The 20,303-nt window shown below is 53.3% G+C and overlaps 1 protein-coding gene across 1 annotated transcript in view; it reads left to right on the top strand.

The window, feature by feature from the left end:
• Positions 1-20,303, top strand: part of SLIT1 (slit guidance ligand 1) — a 142,883-nt gene that overhangs the window by 80,193 nt on the left and 42,387 nt on the right. The window contains exons 3-11 of the mRNA XM_042907799.1: positions 8,796-8,867; positions 10,361-10,432; positions 11,037-11,108; positions 11,590-11,753; positions 13,036-13,183; positions 13,659-13,730; positions 14,249-14,320; positions 16,484-16,555; positions 17,305-17,448. Of these exons, the coding sequence (XP_042763733.1) occupies positions 8,796-8,867; positions 10,361-10,432; positions 11,037-11,108; positions 11,590-11,753; positions 13,036-13,183; positions 13,659-13,730; positions 14,249-14,320; positions 16,484-16,555; positions 17,305-17,448 (888 nt within the window). The remainder of the gene's footprint in view (positions 1-8,795; positions 8,868-10,360; positions 10,433-11,036; positions 11,109-11,589; positions 11,754-13,035; positions 13,184-13,658; positions 13,731-14,248; positions 14,321-16,483; positions 16,556-17,304; positions 17,449-20,303) is intronic.

Here is a 20,303-nt window from a genome sequence, read left to right as displayed (position 1 = left end):
CCATTGGCTGGCTTGATTCTGCTGATCAGGAGAGCAGAGGAGAGGGCGTCAGGAGGGCATAAGGATTAGCAAGGGGAACTGGCCACTTAGAGGGCAGTTGAGGAGCAGGCAAAGACAGCTCCCTCAGTCTTTCCTTTGTTCTGACAACATGGGGGGGGGGGGTGGGGGAGGTTGGCCCAGGTCAGAGGAAACTAGCATGCCCCACCCCACTAGAGTGCCCCTTGGCATTACACTCTGGTCACTTCTGCACTGTCCTCTTTCCTTCTGGCAAAACTTGACTCCTGGAGTTGACGAAACAAGTTCATCCACATCAAGATCAGCCCCTGATAAACACAGATTGTGTCTCCTGGGAGTGCCTGAGATTTATGAGCAGACAAAGCCCTGATCCCTACATTGAGGTCGGAGCCTGAGGCAGCATGGTTCAGGTCCTTGCCACCAAATGCCTTTAAAGAACCCCCCTTGAAGATCACCAAGAGGCAGGGGCACACACACGCAGCCCACCCACAAGGTGAATCTGGGGCACCTGAATGTTGTCCGTGGGCTTGGGAGAGCAAACAGAGAGGGGTAATTGCAGAACTAATTTCCCTCCCGGATGGGAGGGGTAGAGGTTGAGGCAAGATTGAAGGACAGGCAGAGACAAGAGAGGGATGGTCCTTCCAGATCCCAGCAGCACCTCAGAGCGAGGTGGGCACCGGGTATCCCACCCAGGAGGCACTGCCAACCTCTTCCCTGAGGGCGCCTCCTGCAGTGGGGACCTGGGGTGCAGAGTCTCCCTGGAGCAGTGACCCCTGGCCTCCTTGCAGTCTCACGTGCTGATTACTACCACAGCCTGGTTCTCAGCAAAGCCCTCAGACAATATCCCTCCCTCCCCCCCCCACCCCCCCGCCCACCCCCAAGGAATTGGAGCTGGTGCCTCCGCCCCTTCATTGAAATGCTGGCTGGGAGCAGGGAACACAACCCCATTTAGCCCTAGCGGGGGACAGGCAAACATTTTAAACTCCACTCAGTCGGATGCGGGGCTTCTCAAACTTTAATATGCATATGAATCAACTGGGTGTCTTGCTAAAATGCAGATTCTGATTCAGTAAGCGGGGCCAGAAAGTCCTCGCTTAGAACGAACTCCCGGGTGGCTCCACTATTGCCGGCCCAGGGGCCGGAGGCATGGGTGCTGGGTCACCCACTGTGGGATGGGGGGGGGGGGTACTCCCTAATAGCAGCGGCGTGAGCCACCCCACCCCCATGCTGGGCCGCCACACACTGTGACTGAACCCTCCTGACCTCGACCTCTCTGGGAGGGCAGTGTTGTTGGAAGGGGAGACTGAGGAGCTGGGGAACCAACTGCAGGTCTTGACCCAGGTCACCAAGCGGGCTGGGGGCAGAGCTGGCCTCCAGTCTCAGCGCCCTGATTCCCACTCCTGGATCTTCCAGCCCTGACCGCCCATCCCCACCCCCACCCCAGCCCTCCCTACAGGCCCCGCAAGGACCATTATAAAGTTCAAGTGGCAGCCTCAGTGCAGCCCCACAAGCCCGCGATCATTCCCACCTCATGGACGAGGAGGCTCCAGGGTCCCCATGGTGGGTTCGTGGCCAGTTTTGCTCCTGGGCCTGAGTCCTTATCGGACAGTCTCACAACAAGAAAGATCGGGTGAGGGGGCCTGAAACAGGACGCCCTAGTTCCCTCCCACTAGGCCCAGGCTCAGGATAACCAGTCAGGCTGCTAGCGCAAGGGGACAGGCCAGACTGCCCGGAGCCTCCCTCCGTGTGGCCTGAGAGGCAGACAGAGCAGGCCCTGTTGGGGCCCACGGTGGGGTTGGCGAGCTGGTGGCAGGAACCCGGAGCCGAGTCTGGCCTGGGCTGGTGCCCAGCAGTCCCCGGCTGGGCCCCCCGCTGATCCCCTCAGAGGCCAGTCTGCCAGCAGGGTCCAATCTGGTTAGAGCGTGAAGGGGGATTAGCAGCAGGAACATGGGGTCCCGACCTCGGCTTCCCAGGCCCTGCTTCCCCCAGCCCTGGCAGAGGCTGCAGGAGCAGGAGCCCCTGGGATTGTGCCCAAGTCAGGGCGTGGGCCTGGCCGCCCCCTTCTTTTCATGGAAAGGGGCCTGGCTGGGGTCTTCGGGGGGGGGGGTGTTCCCAGACCTGGGGGCTGCTGCAGTTGGCAGCGGCTTGCCTCTCAGGGCCCTTGATCTTGGGTGGTGGGGTTCAGACCGTGAGGATCTTTGCCTCAGGGACCCTTAACTGGAGCTCCCCGGGGTGGACTCTTAGGGGCTCCAGCTCCCTCTCTTCCTTGTGGGGTCCCAGGAGAGTCGCCCTTGTCCAGCGCCACCCGAACCTCCATGCTCGTGCTGCTGGTGCCACCTCAGAACCGCGTGGACTGGTTCAGTTACAGAGGTTCCGTAAGGATGTGTGAGCGGAAAGGCAGGGTTGATGATAAAACAAGGCAACAAGGGCTTCGCCAGCGCTTCCCTCCCCTTTCAGAGCCTCATCTTGTAGGGCCTGCTGCTGCCCAGTTAGGCAGAGTGGGTACGGGGGTACCCAGTGCACGAGTGAGGGGCTCGTGTCTCGCAAAGACGAGGCAGAGCCAGCCCGTCCAGCTCCGAGCCCCTGGCCTCCCCTCTCTGCTGCACAGCCTGGCCTCACTCCTTGTTTTGGCCAGGAAAGCGCAGAGGGATTGGAGCAAAACAAAGCTGTGGACCCACATTAGTTCAATTCAGTTAAAAATTACTGAGTCCCCACAATGTGCTGGGTCTGGGATAGCAGAGGGGAGCAAGAGAGACAGTACTATGCTTTGTTTTTGTTTTTGTTAAGAATCAGGAACGTGTCTGTATTTATTTTTAAGGTTTATTTATTTATTTTTGAGAGAGAGAGAGAGAGAGAGTGAGTGAGAGAGAGAAGACAGAGAGCCCCAAGCAGGGTCTGAGTTACCAGCACAGAGCCCAATGCAGGGCTCAAACTCACAAACTGCGAGATCATGATCTGAGCTAAAATCAAGGGTCAGATGCTGAACTGACTGAGCCACCCAGGCACCCTTAAAAGAGACTCAAGTATGGTCTGGGAAAAAAAGAGAGAGAGAGGGAGAGAGAGAGATTATGGTCTGGAGGGGGAGATGGATGTTAACCAAAAATTAGTACTAATTACATTCAGTATAGCAATATTTCATTATAAACCTGAATTGGTGCCAGGAAGGAAAAGCATGGGGTCCTGAGAACCTGAAGCAGAAGGAACAGTCAGGGGAAGTGTCTGTAGACTGAGATGTGAAGGACAAATAGGCGTTTACTGGGTGAAGACTAGAGGAAGAATATCCTGGGCAGCAGTTATAGCAAGTGTAAAGGTCCTGTGGCAGGAGGGATCTGAATAACTGAAGGTACGGCAGCATAAGTGGAGTGATAGGCAGGACTGAGAACATACAGTGCCTGTCACATGAGGTCCTGCAAAGTAGGTGCCACTTCTCATGCCCAATTTTGCATATGAGAAAACAGGCCAGAAAGTTTAAGTGACTTGCCCAAGGCCACATGATTTAAGTGGGCAAGCCAGGGTTTATTGAACCCATCTCTATTATGACACTCTGCTGTGGGCTTTCTCTTCTACACGCTGGCCTCTCAGTGTGTACTTCCTGGACCAGCAGCATCTGTATTCCTGGGGAGCTTGTCAAGGTCCAAGACCTCATCCTCACTCTTAGAATTTGTCCCCGGACCTGTATTTATCTCCCCAGTCTGTCCCTCGTCTGGCTGCTGCATCCTTATTCTGGGAATCTGCTTTTCACTGTCCTGTCTGGGACTTCCTTCTGAGCCCCCATCTGCCCCATGGCTCTGTGCCCTCCGCTTCCCCTGGCCAGGGTCAGGCCACCAGGTGCTCCCAGTTTCGGTTTGTCTTCCCAGCTCCAGCACCCTCCCTCTTCCAGGGTGGACTCTCTCAGTGTATCTCGTTTTGCCCTGACACACCCAGGCCACACTCACTTCAGGGCCTGTGACAAGGTCACCATAGGGTGGTGGTGCAAAAATGAAAGATGTAGGTGGTGCCTTTGGGACTGCATGCCAACCCAGTGAAAATGGAGACGAGAAACATTACTTCACAGGGGTTTGGGAAAGACAAGACAATTGTTGACCAGATAGGAGGCCAACTGGGGCAAAAAAAAAAAAAAAAAAAGAATAGCTTTGTTTGGGTTTCTGCAGTGGTGGAGAAGGCATCGCGTCCAGGGAAGTCTTCTTGTGCCCCCTAGCGAGCAAACTGGAAACTACAGTCAGAACCTTAGGAAAGAGACTGGCCAACTGTGTTTGAGGGACAAAAGCCAGCTTTCTTAAATGTTGCTAAATGGAGGTACTAGGACAGAAGCTTAAACACATGAACACCTCCTCTCCAAACCCGTGTGGTAGGTATTTTTATCTCTATTTTGCAAACAGGGACGGTGAAGCGGGCAGGTCCATAACTTCCGGGATCCCTGGCTACGATGGTAGAAGCAGGAATTGAATCTGGATCCTTCTCCTTGCACAGTTCAAGCTCTTTCCACCCCCTCCTGTGCTGCCAGCATCCTGCATTTTCCTCAGGCTTCCAAAGCTCACCCATTTTCCTCTGGGCTAGAGGCTGGCTTCTTCCCAGGTCTTAAGTTCAGTTTCCTTTCCTCATTTTAATAGCGTGGGCTGCTCCGTCCGGTGGGCTGGCCCTGGCTGGCTCCACACCCACCCCTGGACCCTTACCTCATGGATGGGCTCCTGATGTTGAATCTCCTGCCTGCCTGGGGGCAACATCTTTCCTCTGTAAGCTTTGGGGCCCCACAGCATTGCCTAAAAGGCCGTTGGATCAGAGCCAACGTCTCCCCTCTCCCGTCTAACCTGTCGCCTCTGGCCTGCAAGGCTTTTTCCTGCAGACACATTTCCAGCACCTTCCACTCCATGCAAACCTAACTTCTCCTGGGTTGCTCCAGGCTCTACTCCACCTCTTGCCTTTGCACATACTCTTTCTGCCCTTCTTTCTCCACTTAGCTCCTGCTGTGAGTCCTTATAGAATTGCATTTCCTGAACTGTACTTTGATACAATTATAAGACACACTTGAAACCCATTTATTATAAGGATCTAGTGTTATTGATTAGGCCACCCTGTCATTTTTCATAAAGATCCCTGGAGAATTCTTGTCTCATCTTAGTACCCCAAACAACTATACTCCTGAGAAACCGGTCCTCTTAAATTTATACACATATTGGGAATGCTGTTACCAGACCGGTTTCCCCCATGGACGTCAGCTCTCGGAAAGACTAGAGCTCACGCTTTGCCCTGGACCTGACATCGTGGGTGATATTGTGCTGCATTCTTGGTGCCCGCCATTGATTTTTCTTCTCTTTGCCCCACTTTTCACTCTTGCTCTCTTGCTGTTTTGTAAAGCCCTATAAGCAGCCTTAAAGCCTTTCTGGAACAAGGTTGGCTTAAATCAATAAACTGATCGATACAGATAAAAAACCTCCCTTGCAGGGTTGTGGAGAGGATTAAACGGAATAATGGATGTGAGTTGCTGGCCCAGAGTTCCCTCCCAGGCCTGGCTGAAGGGTGAGCTGCCAGCTGGGGCCAACAGGACTGTCCTGCTGGAGGTCCACGCCTCCTGTGCGCCCTCTTGTCTTCCTGAGTCTGTAGAAGTCTCCAGGCCGCTGCCCCTCCCTGCTCTTGTCTTGCCCTCACAGTTTCTGTAGGTGGCTGGGTGGTCCCGGCGTGGGGTCTTGAATGAGATTGCACTCGCGATGTTGGCTGGGGCTGTGTCTTAGTCTGTTTGGGCTACTGTACCAGAAACACCATAGGTTGGGTCGTTTATAAACAAGAAATATTTATTTCTCACAGTGCGAGACGTTGGGGAGTGCAGGAGCATGGTGCCAGCAGACTGGTGTCGGGTGAGGCCCCATGTCCTGGCTCACAGACTTCGGGGCTCACAGCTGTGTCCTCCCGCGGCAGGAGGGAGCTCCCTCAGACCTCCTTTATGGGGCCTTTCATCACACTCACCAGGGCTCCACCTTCATGACCTAAGCACTCCCGAAGGCCCCACTTCCTAACACCGGCACATTGGGCGGTGGGATTTCAGTGTCTGAATCCTGAGGGCAGCGTGTGGACCATAGCCGGCTGCAGAGTCGGGAAGTGACTGAGGCCGGAGAATCTGTTTCCTTGATGACTGACTGACGTTGCTGGCAGCCGGTGCTGGCTATTGGCAGGAGGCCTCCGTTCCTCCCCATGTGGGACTCTCCGGAGAGCTGCTTGAGTGTCCTTGACTTGGTGGCTGGCTTCTCCCAGAGAGAGTGATGAGAGAGAAGTCGTGTGACTGTGACCCCCTGAGCGCTGTCAGTCTTTTGTTTACTTGTGTGGCCTGTACAGCCCTTGCTCCCAATTCTTTTGTTTACTATGCTGCCCGGTGTCAGCGTCTACCTAAGAAGAGGTAGAGATCAAGGTCACAGGGTGTATCACCTGCACTCTATTATGTGCAGCAATTACTTGCATAAGAGGAACTGGGCAGGGGACAGAGCTATGTAGGCAAGGAAGAGGTGATAATAGGATTAGGCAGATGAGTAAAGGCTGAAGTGCTCCCCTCTCCTCTCAAGATGGAGGGGCCGGGGGGAATTGCCGAGAAAGGGGAAAGTGGGGCGGGTAGCATGGATGGGGAGGCCAGGGGCGGTTCTGGGGCAGCTTAAGTCAGTGGGCACAGAGAATGTCTCCAGGAACACAGACAGACTAAACGGGGGCCAGAGATGCGCACTGACAACTGAGATCAAAGATTCTGGGAAGAGGGAAGACTGGCACGTGGGGTGGGGGAAGGAGAGGAAGGTGGACCCAAGCGTCACCCCAGACCCACTGCCACCTGCCGGCAGGTGGATGTGGACGAAACAACTGCTGCATGGAGGGATGGAGACAGCCAGTTATGGTGAAGGGGAGCACAAGCTGTGATGGGGGATTGTATGCAGTTTTGGAGGAGAGAAGTGTCTGTGCCACAGGCTTGAGATGCCTTCCTTCAAGGGGAGAGAGAACAGGGAATGGGAGGTGTTGATGGCGGTGAAGCCCCTCCAGAGCACAGATGCCTGGGGCCAGTTAGGGGGCTGGGGGGCAGGAGAGGCTGGGGTTTGGAGGGGAGGGAGCTCACACTCTATGCAGGGGGACAGGGTTGGTGGGGACAGTCCTTGCCAGGCTCATATCCACACTTTGCACACAAGGACACTGCAACTCAGGCAGGAAAGGGGCTGACTGACAGATACACAGCCAGGGAGCTGGGATCTGAAGGGCCCATGCATTCTACCGTCACGCTTCTGTTTACTGTCTCAGCAGGAAAACCCAGATGGAGTGGTGGTGGCCCTCATAGTCCAGGAACTGTGTGCTGGGGGGCTGGCAGTGAACCTTAAGGGCTGTGGGGTGAATGGCTGAAAGGAAGGATATGGTCAAAGCCCTGTGGGGCTGGCCCAGAGGGGGCTGGGGGTCTGTGGAGCTGTCTAGCATTGGATCCCATGTTGTGGACCCTGAGGGCACATCTGATGCAGGGCTCTCCTGTAAACCACCTGGGTCCCCATCCTGGTTTAACCTTGGGCAGATTGCTTCACTTCTTGGAGCTCAGGCCCCTCCTCTGCAAAATAGGGGAGGACATCCATTCCCCCACTTCCAGTGCCTGCTTCTAGGGCAGCTGTGTGAGGGGTGGCTCCGGGAGGGACCTTGACTGCCTGGGCTCAGATTCTGGAGCCACCACTCACCAGCTGTGTTCCCTTGAATTTTTCAAAGCCTCCTTTTTATCTTTTGGAAAAGGGGGATGGTAATAGTATTTTCCCTGTGGTTAGTGCAAGGTCAAGTGGGTTCCTGTATGTGACATGTTAGGCTATGCTGGCCTGGGGGACATGCTTGGAACACAGTGGCTGTTGATGCCACTGCAGTGGTGAGGGAAAAACTGCCCTGCAAAGGCAGTAGTAAGGATGTTGTAAAAGTCTTTGGTACGGATGCTGAGAGAGGAAGGGAGAGGCTGGTGGACAGGTGCCAGAGGCCCTATCTGCCAGCAGAGCTGGAGGAAGTGTCCAGAAGCTGGTCTGGGAACTTGCAGAGGCTGGGGATTTGCAGAGTCCCTGCAAGTCCGCCTCCCTCCATCAGGGCATTAATAATGGGGAAACGGCAAAGTCCTTGGTGACCTCTGCCATCCAAGTTGCAGGGCAGGGATGCAGCACTGTGGACCCCCGCCAGTACGAGAAGCAGGTTCAAGGGCCAGACTCCGGTGTGGGTTCAGGCTCTTAGAGTCGGCTCTGCTGATGGCAGGCTCTGAGCACAGGATCTGGAGTCAGACCTGGCCTGGATTTCGTGACCTGAATCTGCCACATGCTGGCTGGGTTACCAGTGGTGCCTTCCTCCCGAGCCTTGTTCCTCCTCAGCAAAACAGAGAGTGAGTCGTGCGTACCACAGGCCCCAGGGTGGCGGTGGGCTTATTAAGAACCCCTCTTGGCTTGCTCCTTTACAGCCCTGGCTGATGCCGTGGGGGCTGAGCTGACCTCCCTGGGATCTGGCAGAGGAGTAGGTCACGGCCGCCCCAAGCTTGTCTCTCCAGCTGCAACCCCCTCCCTGCAGAGACAGGAGGCGATTGGGGGCAAAGCTCCCTCCAGGGCAGGGAGCCTCTCTCCAGCTCTGTCATTCATTCATTCATTCATTCATTCATTCATTCATTCATTCAACAAACACTTGCCTTACTGAGCACTGTCTTGGGTGCTGGAGCACTCTCTGGCCATCCTGACCTCCCTGACTCATCAGGGCACTCTGGAGAAGTCTCCTCTGATCGTGTTTTTCTCCCTCTGGCTTTATCCTCTCAGGGACCTGAGTGAGAACACCATCCAGGCCATCCCCAGGAAAGCCTTTCGTGGAGCTACAGACCTCAAAAATTTGTGAGTCCAGGCCTGGGAGGGACAAGGGTGGAGGGGCTGGAGGGCCACCCCTGCAGCATCCTGTGCATCTCCCCTAGCCCTGTGGTCCAGGCAGACAAGGAGCTGGTGTGGGCTCTGAGATGACTGACGGTCTTCTGGAACAATCTGGGGTCGAAGGAAACAGGCAGCCTTTGGGGACTGGGTAGAAGGGAGTGTCATGGACTGTGGGTGCTTAGGTGAGGTCCATTTAAATGGCACAGCCTCTATGCTCTTGCCCTTCAGCAGATTGAGAGAGCTGGGTTTGAATCTTCTCTTCCAGGTACATATTGTGTAAGTGGTTGCAAGTCAGTTAACTTCTCCCATGTACCTCACAGGCTTATTCTGAAGTTTAAACGAGACATGGAAATAAATACACTCTGTCCAGTGCTATTTAAATGTAATGGTTTAGGGGCACCTGGGTGGCTCAGTCGGTTCAATGTCCAACTCTTGATTTCGGCGCAGGTCATGATCTCACGGTTTGTGGGTTCAAGCCCCACGTTGGGCTCTTTGCTGACCGTGCAGATCCTGCTTGGGATTCTGTCTCTGTCCCCCTCTCTCTGCCCCTCTCCTGCTTGAACTCTCTCACAAAATAAATAAATACACTGAAGAAAAAAAAAAAAAAAGAAAAGCTTAAAAACAAATAAATGTGACGGTTTATTCCTACTACTCAAATTTGTTCTGGTCCAGGCGTCCCACCTCCCTGAGCTCGGTGCCCGGCCTGTGTCTTGCTTCCTGACCCCATGTTTGTAGTAGACAGCGGAGCATGGCATTCTTTCCCAGGGGACCCAAGTCACAGCTCCGGTTTATTCCAAAGGCAGCATTCCAGGTGGCCACGGCTAGTCGGCCTCGCTTGGCACTCAGGGTGAAATCTGTTTGCCAGCGCTGGCTGCCGTTGCTCCAGGGAGAGGCTGTCTCATTTTCTAGCTGCCAGCACCCTCTAGGTGGTCTCCACGGCGGGGGCACAGACGCCTGCTCCCCCAGAGCCTATGCCGACTTAGGTGAAGGAATACAATACAACTTTTATGTAGATGTGTTGTTTTAACTGAATCAGAAAGAATTGAAACTTTTATAAGTACGGTAAAACCTGGGTTTGTGACAAATGCATTCGGGAAACGTGCTTGTAATCCAAAGCGCTTGGACATCAGAGCGAATTTCAAGAACTGTCGGTCAGCTGCGATCACATGGCGTTAGCCGTCACGTACTGCTTGTATTGCAAGACATCGCTCGTTTGCCAAATCACAATTGACCAGAAATGTTTGCTCGTCTTGCGGAACACTCGCAAAACAAGTTACTCGCAATCCAAGGTTTTACTGTAGTTGCTATTTGGATGAACGCACGTGTACTGAATGAGTGGGGCCAGGCCTCTCTTTTTTTTGTTTTTTTGTTTAACTAATGAGTGTTTGATCAAAACACATGGACAGACACCCCTGCTCTAGGCAACATGCATTCCGGTACAACTTTCCTTTGCTCCACAGACAGCTGGACAAGAACCAGATTAGCTGCATCGAGGAAGGGGCCTTCCGGGCTCTGCGGGGGCTGGAGGTGCTGTAAGTAGAACGTGGGAAGGGCAGCAGAGGCCGCAGAGCCTTGCTAACGCGGGAGCGGAGGCCCAGGCAGCTGGAGCTGGGCCAGGAGCAGCACAGGAGGTGTCCCGGGACACCCCGGGGGGGCAGTGCTAGGCCCAGGGCAGAGGCCATGCTCTCTGCTGCCCTAGACCCGCCACCCAGGATGGGGGTGGGGCACATGCTCACAGCATCGTACCTGTGGCGGGTGACCCAGGCTTACCCTGCTCACATGGAGCCCAGGGAAGTGTCTGTGTCTCCCAGGACTTTCTGACACATGAAGCAGGAATGACTCCCTGTCTCCCTCTATGAAACCCCACCCTGGGGGTTTCAAACTGGCTTAAGCCTGTGGGCAGCTTTTCCCTCTCCCTGGAGTCCGTGGCTGCTGCCTGTTAGCCTCTGGCCCACTCTGGGCTATCCCTGAGGGTGGCTCCGTGTCACGAGCTCTTCGGCGGGCGAAGCCTCCGGGGTCCAGCCCGTGGATCTGGGTGTGAGAGTCTGTGTGCTTGTCAGAGAGCAGTCCTGTCCCTCCTTCGCACATAACTTCCTGCTGCATAGATGCCGACTGACTCTGCTTTCCCCTGGTCAGGACCCTGAACAACAACAACATCACCACCATCCCCGTGTCCAGCTTCAACCACATGCCCAAGCTGCGGACCTTGTGAGTCAGCTCGGGGGCAGCCTAGAGCCCGGCGGGCGAGCACAGGCTGGGGCCCCGGGTGGTGGGGAAGGGGGCAAAGGCTTCCACAGGCAGGAGAAAGGGCTCCTTCTCTGCATTCTCAGTGGTCATCCCAGGCTGGGAGTGTCAGAGCCATCCCAGGCTGGGAGGGAAGTGAGCTAAAATGGAAGGATGTTGAATGTCTTATATTTGGTTTCAACTTGGAGAACAAGTGCTTTGTTTTTGTGTTTGAGAATGAGGTATGCGATTCTGGGCAGTGGGTCTGTGTGAGCTCAGTGAGATGAATTGTTGGCTGGTCACACTGCAGCCAGCGGCTGCCCCTGAGAGAGCTGGGGGGCGGGGAGGGGCAGCAGCCAGAGGAGGTGTCCCCCCGCTGCAGGTAATCCCCATCGGTGTTCCTGCTGTTCGGCTGGGGGCTGGGGGCCCAGGGAGGTGGGTTGTGAGCTGCCCTGTCTCCCTGTAGCCGCCTGCACTCCAACCACCTGTTCTGTGACTGCCACCTGGCCTGGCTCTCCCAGTGGCTAAGGCAGCGGCCAACCATCGGGCTCTTCACCCAGTGCTCAGGCCCCGCCAGCCTGCGTGGCCTCAATGTAGCCGAGGTCCAGAAGAGTGAGTTCAGCTGCTCAGGTGGGTGCAGGCCTTTGACTGCCCATCACCTGCCTCCCGTTACCCCCACATCTCATTCCCTCCTATTACCTCCTGTCACCATGCACTAACATCTGGCCCACCCATGACCTCTCTTTGCTCATCACTTCCTTTTTCTACTCATCACCTACTGTCCTTATCCACCACTGCCTGGACCACTCACATCTCCGGTCCTTACCCATTATCTCCTATTCCCATCCATCACCTCCTGCCCCCACCCATCTCCCCCTCCTGCCCCATCCCTTATCTCCTGTTCTCACCCATCACAAAAACATCATGTCCAAGAATATTCAAGACAGCTTCTTTTCATAATAGCCCAGAGTTGGAGACAACCCAAATGTCCACCAGCAAGAGAATGGATTAACTAATTATGATATATCCATGTAATAGAATACTGCTCAGCAGTGACAAGGAACAAACCATGGATACGCACAACCACATGGGCAAATCTCACAGATTTTATATTGAGTGAAAGAAGCCGGACACAAAGAGGACCTGCTCTCTGATTTCATTTATGTCAAGTCCACAAATAAGCAGAACAGATCTTTGGAGACAGGTCTCAGAATAGTGGTAACTTGGACAAGGGGCATGGGGAACCCTTCTTAGATGACAGAAATGTTCTATGTCTGGGGACGGCTCTGTGGGTGTATCCATAAGTAGAAATTCAGCCGGATCTCCACTTAAGATGATGCACTTTAAATGTCGTACTTCAATTTAGAAAATTTATACCAGTCAGTAGGCTTTATCCTGGTTTTACCACCTATCAGCTGTGTGATTTTCCACAAACTAATACCTATCAAGGGCTCAGTTTTCCCACCTGTAAAATGGCCACAATAACATCGCACTCCTCATGGGTTCAGCAGTAGCATTAAATGAGTTACCACGCGTGTTAACATCGTTGCATGTGGCACAGAGCGAGTGCCCCATGGACATAGTCCTTGTCATTCTCTGGTGACCAATGAGGAGACTCAAAGTGTTGAGTGACGTGGACTAGAACCTGGAGCTTCGGAATTTAGGCCAGGATTTCCTAGCGCGTGAATCACACTCTCATGCAGCGCGGTTAGATCCAGATTCAAGTTCAGCAAACATCTAGCAAGTACCTGCCATGTGCCAGGCACCCACAGAGTCACATGGTAGTCCCTGGTGATCTCCTCCGGTTCATCCTCAGTCAGAAAGACACATGTGCTCTGTATAATAATGCTGTATCTGGGGTGGGAGGTGTTGACATGGGACACCCCCAGATCACAGCCCACTGCTCCCTCAGGCCAAGGAGAAGCGGGCCGAGTGCCTTCCTGCACCCTGTCCTCCGGCTCCTGCCCGGCCATGTGTACCTGCAGCAATGGCATTGTGGACTGTCGTGGCAAAGGCCTCACCGCCATCCCCGCCAACCTGCCTGAGAGCATGACAGAGATGTGAGTACAGGGCAGGGAGGGTGCTGGGGCACAGGTGCTCGGGCCGGCCCGGCTCTGGCGGTCCAGGGAGGAGAGGGAGCAGGGCTCTACTGCAGGGCTTGCCTGAGGCCCCTCTGTACAAATGGAGGAGATACAGTTAGCCTCAGCTGGGCTGAGCCCTTTGCCCAAAGCTGGACAGCTCTAGAGGGCTGGGGAAGGGGTGACTCTCTGTGGTCCATTGTCCAGCCCAGCTGAGTCCACTGCAGTCGGTTTCTTAGTATTAGCCTGATTTATGGGCCCCTTGCAGCCACCAAAGCCTGAGATAATGGGCTCCAATACAGCAGTGTACCTTTCCCCTGTTTGTGCCAGCCCATCTACTCCAGACGGAGGATGGGAACAGGGGCAAAGGGCCCTGTTTGGGCAGGTGATCCCAGCAGGCAACAGTCAGGACTGGGGTAACCTGACCCTGGGCTTCCTCTGTGTTCTCTCTCTGCAGCCGCCTGGAGCTCAATGGGATCAAGTCCATCCCTCCCGGAGCCTTCTCTCCCTACAGAAAACTGCGGAGGATGTGAGCACCTCGCGCTGCTTCCTGGGGGTCAGCTTGGGGCAGGAGGAAAAGCCTGGAGCAGGCAGCCACAGACACGGGGCAGGTCTTGACTCTACCTGCCCAGGTCATCTGTGACATGTGGATGGTGGTGCTGTGACCCCGTCATAGGGTTATCATGAGGCCTAAATGGGGTGTTGAGCCTGAGTCTGGCACATGACCAGAGCTGACTGTCACCCTCCTATTTCAGCAGGGGCACTACTAGGACATGAGAGGCGGTGTAGGGGAAACTGGGATGCAGGGTAAAGCTTTATCAAGAAAGGAGACCAAGGCTGGACTTCCTGGCCTGAGCATGACTCTCTCACGGCACGGGGAAATAGTGGCCGGGGCATTTCAGGTGGATGGGAGAACTGGCCCCTCATTTTCCTAATGTCAAAGAAATGTCTGCCCTCCCATGGCATCTGGGAGGAGGGGCCAAGCGGGAGGAGGGGCTTGGTGGCCACCGCGGGATTCAGCCATCTTCCCTCCTGCGCACTTTGCAGAGACCTGAGCAACAACCAGATTGCAGAGATCGCTCCCGATGCCTTCCAGGGCCTCCGCTCCCTGAACTCTCTGTGAGTAGCAGTGCAAGTCTGCCAGGGTCCAGGGAGCCCCCCGCCCCTGTGCTGTGGCCACTCTGATGGGCCCTGGAAGGGGATGCTGTGCCCAGCTCCCCCTTCCTCTCTGGTGGACACTCTGCAACTGGGAAGGGGTGGAGGGAATCCAGGGCTGAGTGCCTGGAAAAGCCAGGCAGAGCTGTTGCCCCTGGCAACTCTGATGCTCTTCCTGCCATGAAGGGGATTTTCCCAGCATCCTTTGCTACAGTCTTCTGATTTGGCCCAGGCTTCCTGTTGGCCCCCCCCTCCCCACAGAGGCCCAGCACTCTATGCTCCTAAACTTCCCCAGCTCACATGTAAGGGCAGCCACTCTCAGCTCCAGTTGTGACAACTGTCACACCTTGTATCTTTCCTCCCAAATGTGCTCTGATCCCAGGTTGCGGTGGGTGATGTGAAAAAAGCGTTTTCCTCCACTTCTGTCCATTTTCCTTCCCTGGAGGGTTTATTGTGTGTGGGGGGAAGGAGGGATGGGGGGGGTGAAGGTGGGGGGGGGGGGGTCCATCAATCTACAAAATGTCATGCAGCTTCAAAAATGTTACGTCATCTCTCCTTTTCCCGGTGCCCTTGCTTGTACCCCAAGTTCACCAAGTCTCTTGCTGTCGGAGGTCTATGCAGAGAGTGCACTGTAGCTGGGCGAGTTCCCCATTGGTAGGGGCCTTTTGTTACTCTTAAGAGTTAGTGTTTCTGCTTGTCCTTGGCAGCAATGGACACATGCCTTGTATAGATTAGGGGCCTGAGAAGTGAGATAGGATGGAACTCCCCCTTGGGGAGTGCGTGAGGCTGCCAGCTCAGTGCCTCTCTGTGAGCCTTATTCTCTTGGAGTAGAGTCTGAGCTAGTGGGTGGGACTGTTTGTGAATGGCACCCTGTAAGTTGTGCAGTATACAACCTACACGGCTGTACCTGACGGCCTGGTGATGAGTCTCTATCATTGGCTGAGGAGATCAGAATCTGGAGGTGACCTGCCAAAATGCAATAACATTTAAGTAGGTTCCTGTTGCTTGTGGGTACCTGGTCAAAGCCATCTCCCCACCATCTGGGAACTTTTGTGCTGATGTCGTGTTAACGGACCTCACTGATAGCATCCATCTTGGCAGACTCTGACCTTGTCTCCCTGCTTCAGCCCCTGTCCCCTCCACTCTGTTCTCCACCGAGCATATTGAGGGATCTTTCCAAATGCAAATCTGATCATGTCTCAGAGGCTTCCTGGTGCTGGCTGGGTAAAATCCAAGCTATTATTCCATTTGTTTCCCCTGAGCCACACTGAACCCCCCCCCCAGGGGGAGGGGCAACCTGGACCCCACCGTAGGGCCTTTGCTTATGCCTGATCCATCCTTCAGGAAGGATCTTGAAGCTGTGTATGAAGAGACCACATATACTGTTTTTACTCAGCCTGAACTGTTTACAGGGGTGGCTTATGGGGGCTGCTTGTGATATTGGGCAAGTTCCCAAGCCCCGTTGGTACTTCATCCTCTACCCCAACCCATTCTTGCCTGCATGGCTTTTTTGAACCTTTGCTTTTTTTTGTATCATACACCAGAATTCCTGCTCAACGCAGAGAACTCAGGTTTGACACCCACTCGTACCCCACCGCCCAGATCTCAGCTCGGCTAAACTGATCTCTTTCTTTCTGGGGTGTTTTCTGTTGCTTGACGTCAGAGCTCATTCCACACGTGCCGTTTGGCCTTCCTGTTCTTTTTCCTATAATCCTCTGAAAATATGTTAATTATCCTGCTCATGGGATTTTCTCCTCCTTGAACCTTTTAGATCCAGGGCCGGGTTAATTTCCCATGAAGTTCCCCAGAGGGCCCCTTTGCAGGCTTCTGGGGGTTCCATGTGTGAGGCAGAGAGCGGGTTATTGGGGGGCTGCTCCTACAGTAGCGGGGGATCACTGCTGCCTCTAGCCCATAGGGTACCTTTTGCAAACTACAAATGGGGAACCCTTTAGGAACACACCTTACTGCCACCTGCTGGCAACTTGTTACAACAAACTGACACCACCACGCTGTGCCCTGTGAATGGCTTAGCAGTGGTGCCGTTGTGTGGGTGTGACTGGCAGAGCCCTGTCCCTCCTGGTGGGCTGTCCTCTTACTCTCTCTCTTTCTGCTGCCTTTTGTCTCCAGGGTCCTGTATGGGAACAAGATCACAGACCTCCCCCGGGGTGTGTTTGGAGGCCTGTACACCCTACAGCTCCTGTAAGGACCCATCTGCAGGTGTCCTTGGGTGGCGCCCAGGGAGGGGGCTAGTATTCCTCTGGCTTCTCAGACTAGCCTTGTCAGCCTCTTTGGGGTGTGGGACTCGTTGGGGCAAGGAGCTTGGACGATGGCAGAGCTGGGGGTGCCACGGGGGACTCTGGGACTCTGGCAAGGCCAGAGAGGGAGGGGGGGTCAGGTTCAGAGCTGATCACAGGACGCCTGAGCTGAGAGGCTCCCGCGATGCAGCCTGTGTTCCTAAGGAGGTCAGCATGGCTGGGGACAGACTTGACTCATGCAAGGGGACATCCAGACCCAGCTCAGCCTCCTTCAACCATGAGAGTTCAGGCAAGGGTTCTCTCCCAGAATCTGAGAGGCACGGAACCTAAATGCTCCATCTCAGATACTTGGAAACCCAGCAGACTCTGGAAAGGAGGGGAGCCCCCAAAATGTCTTTGGGAGGAGGCCTGACCACTGTGCTCTTTGCTTCCCAAGAACCCCATGAGCACTTGTAGCAGTTGCTTGAAAGGGAGAGGAGCAGTGGAACAGGATGATCCCTCGCTTAGAGAGGGCAGTCGGACTTCTCGGCTTCCTGTAGGGAGTGGACATGCAGAGGGCCAGACCCCCTGCACCTGCTCCTGTGCTCTTCTCCCCGAGACAATGCATGCTTCGTGCCGGGAGGTGCCCAGGGCGTGTTGATGCAGCTGGATCCGCGCCTCTCCCCTCACCAGCTGGCCCTGGTCTGCCCACAGGCTCTTGAACGCCAACAAGATCAACTGTGTCCGGCCCGATGCCTTCCAGGATCTGCAGAACCTCTCGCTCCTCTCCCTGTATGACAACAAGATCCAGAGTCTCGCCAAGGGCACCTTCACCTCCCTGCGGGCCATCCAGACCCTGTGAGTGCCCTCTTGCCCTCCTCCCCTCGGTCCCTGCACCTGCAGGAAGACTTAGGGGGAGGTGACAGCCCCCCCGGGACAGGCAGCTGTCTTGCCCTGTGCCTTTTGCTCACCAGGATGGCCTCTCACAGAGGAAAGAGCACAGATTTGGGATTGGATAGTCCTGGGTCCAAATCCCAGTTATGCCTCTTATTAGCTGTGTGACTCTAGGCAACTTAATTTAGCTTCTCTGGGCTTCAGCTCACTCATTCATAAAATGAGGATACTATTTTCTTCAGGGGTTGTTATGAGATAAAAGGGGATGTTTGTACAGAACTTAGTTCATTGTAAATGCTCCTTAAATGCTGGCTGTAATTAATAATAATAATAATAATATCAATTCTAAGACATCCGTTGTTTCTACCTTAACAGCTCTAAGCTGGGATGAATATTACAATCAATGGCATGTCATTTAATTGACAGAATTTTTTTTTTAACGTTCATTCATTATTGAAAGACAGAGAGAGACAGAGCATGAGTATGGGAGGGGCAGAGAGAGGAGGAGACACAGAATCCGAAGCAGGCTCCAGACTCTGAGCTGTTAGCACAGAGCCTGATGCAGGGCTCGAACTCACAAACTGTGAGATCATGACCCGAGCTGAAGTCAGACGCTTAACCGACTGAGCCACCCAGGTGCCCCTAATTGGCAGGATTTTGTTCTTTTCTGCTAATACATAAAATAACAGAGCATCTTGCAACTGATAATATCTTAAACCAGATGAAATATGGTAATAGCACTGATGGCTATAAATTAAAAATTAGAGAGGAACAACCCTAGGCATTTATTTTAATCTTTTACTGAAGGAAATTATAAACATATTCAAAGCAGAATAGTGAGCCTCCTAGAATTCATCGCCCAGCTCTAACTCGTGGCCAGTCTTGTTTCATAATATCCCCTCTTCCTACCTCCCAGACTATCTGGAAGTAAACCCCAGCATCACTCATCATCTATACAGACTTCATACATATGTATAAAAGGCAAAGATTCTTTGAAAACGCAACCACAACACTGTTATTATATCTAAAAATTTAACACTTCTTTGATATCATCAGATATCGAATTAGTGTTTAAATTAAGCATCTCATACATATCATACAGTTTTTAAAATAAGTTGTCTGAATCCGGAGCTAAATAAGGCCTAGATAAGTACAACTGGCTGATACTGGCTGATGTATCACTAAGTTGTTTTTAGCCTCTAGGTGTCCTCTCCGTGGCCTTGTTCCTTGTGCTATGTTAGTCGAAGGCATTGTGTTATTGCATCCACAGAGCTCCCCATGGTCTGCACGTTGCTGGGAGATTACATTCCCTGTGATGTAGCTTCACATTCCCCTCTGTCCTGTGTCCTGCAGATAGAAAATTCTATCCAGGAGCTTGGTCAGGTTCGGATTTTTTTTTTCTTCTTTAGGCAGGATGACTCCACAGAACTGTGTACTTCCATTGGGAGTCCTGTGATATCTGGTCAGCTCTCTTTGTGTAATAAACACAGCCGCTCATTTCAGTGCCTGGACCCATTCGTTCATTAGGGATCCTAAAATGGTGATACTGGATTTCTAACACTCCTTCTTCATTTGATAATGGTGTTGTGGTTATGCTTGAAAAAGGAATCCTTACCTGCGGTGTGACTTGATGAGCCGACCTGTGGGTCCAGAGCTGGCTGCTTAATGGACATTTACTGTTACTATCGCCATGGCCCTTGTTGTCACTGTCATCCTGCCATTATTTATCCGCTGGACAGTGGTCTCCATCAGATGATACGTGCACGGAGCACCAGCATACGTTGACACAGGTCAAAGAAAAAGCACAGCTCTTACTCCCCGGGAACCACGCTCATCAGCAGGGACATTAGCCGCAAAGACAAACTTGTTAAAGCCCATGTGCCCACCTGCAGCCCACACCTGCTAATTAATTTTCTTACAGCCAAGGAGAAGGGGATAGAACACTATGGGGAAATCTTGCCAAATACGTGAAATTCAAAGTTACAGGGAGACATCGGCAAGGTGGATTATTTTATGCAGCTGGCGGGATGTCCGAGAGACATGCACTCAGGAGATTTCAAGGTCGGGGACCCCCGCACAGGAAAGACTTGAGGATGGGGAACGGGACTGAGGGTCTCATGCAAGGAACTGTCACCCTCTCAAGGTGGAAAGAGAGTGAACAAATCAAATGGATCGCGCTCCCTGGGGATGGTTTCTGTCTGTGTCCACTTCCCTGACTGGATTTCAGAGAGTGCCTGCCAGACGGCATGCCTGAGATCTTGGCCACTGCCCGTAGGGCAGTAGTGGGGCACAAAGCTGGAGCAGAATGTTAGAACAGGAAGTCTTCCCACAGGTGAGATCGAAATAGTGGTGACACTGAAAACAGCAGTCACTGCTGTTTATCGAGCCCTCACAGAATGCCAGGCCACTGCTCTTTCCATGTATTCTCTTACTGAATACTCACAGTGGCCTGTGGCGGGAGGGTCTAGCATCCCTGACTTCACTGATGAGGAAACAGAGGCAGGAGGTCATGTGACTCACTCAAGGTCACACAACATCTTAGTAGAGCAGGGATTTGGTCTCAGGCATCTCTTTCACCATCGCTGAGAAGGCAGTTAACTTTCCCCTCAATTGTGCTTTTTTCCATAAGAATAGACCTTATTATTTAAAGGCCGTAAAACAGAAATGGACTTTCATAAACAACTAATGTATATTAACAACTCAAATATAGTTTGGAATAAGAATAAACGAAATACAAATCTGAGGTATAATCAGGTATTCTCAATACAGGTTTGGATGGTTAAACCCCTTTACTGAATCGTGTGTCCGGCCTGATATCA

Source organism: Panthera leo, chromosome D2 (genome assembly GCF_018350215.1).
Source record: "Panthera leo isolate Ple1 chromosome D2, P.leo_Ple1_pat1.1, whole genome shotgun sequence".
NCBI classification, from domain to species: domain Eukaryota; kingdom Metazoa; phylum Chordata; class Mammalia; order Carnivora; family Felidae; genus Panthera; species Panthera leo.
The sequence above is the reverse complement of the archived record's forward strand: the minus strand, read 5'-3'. Positions and strand labels throughout refer to the sequence as shown.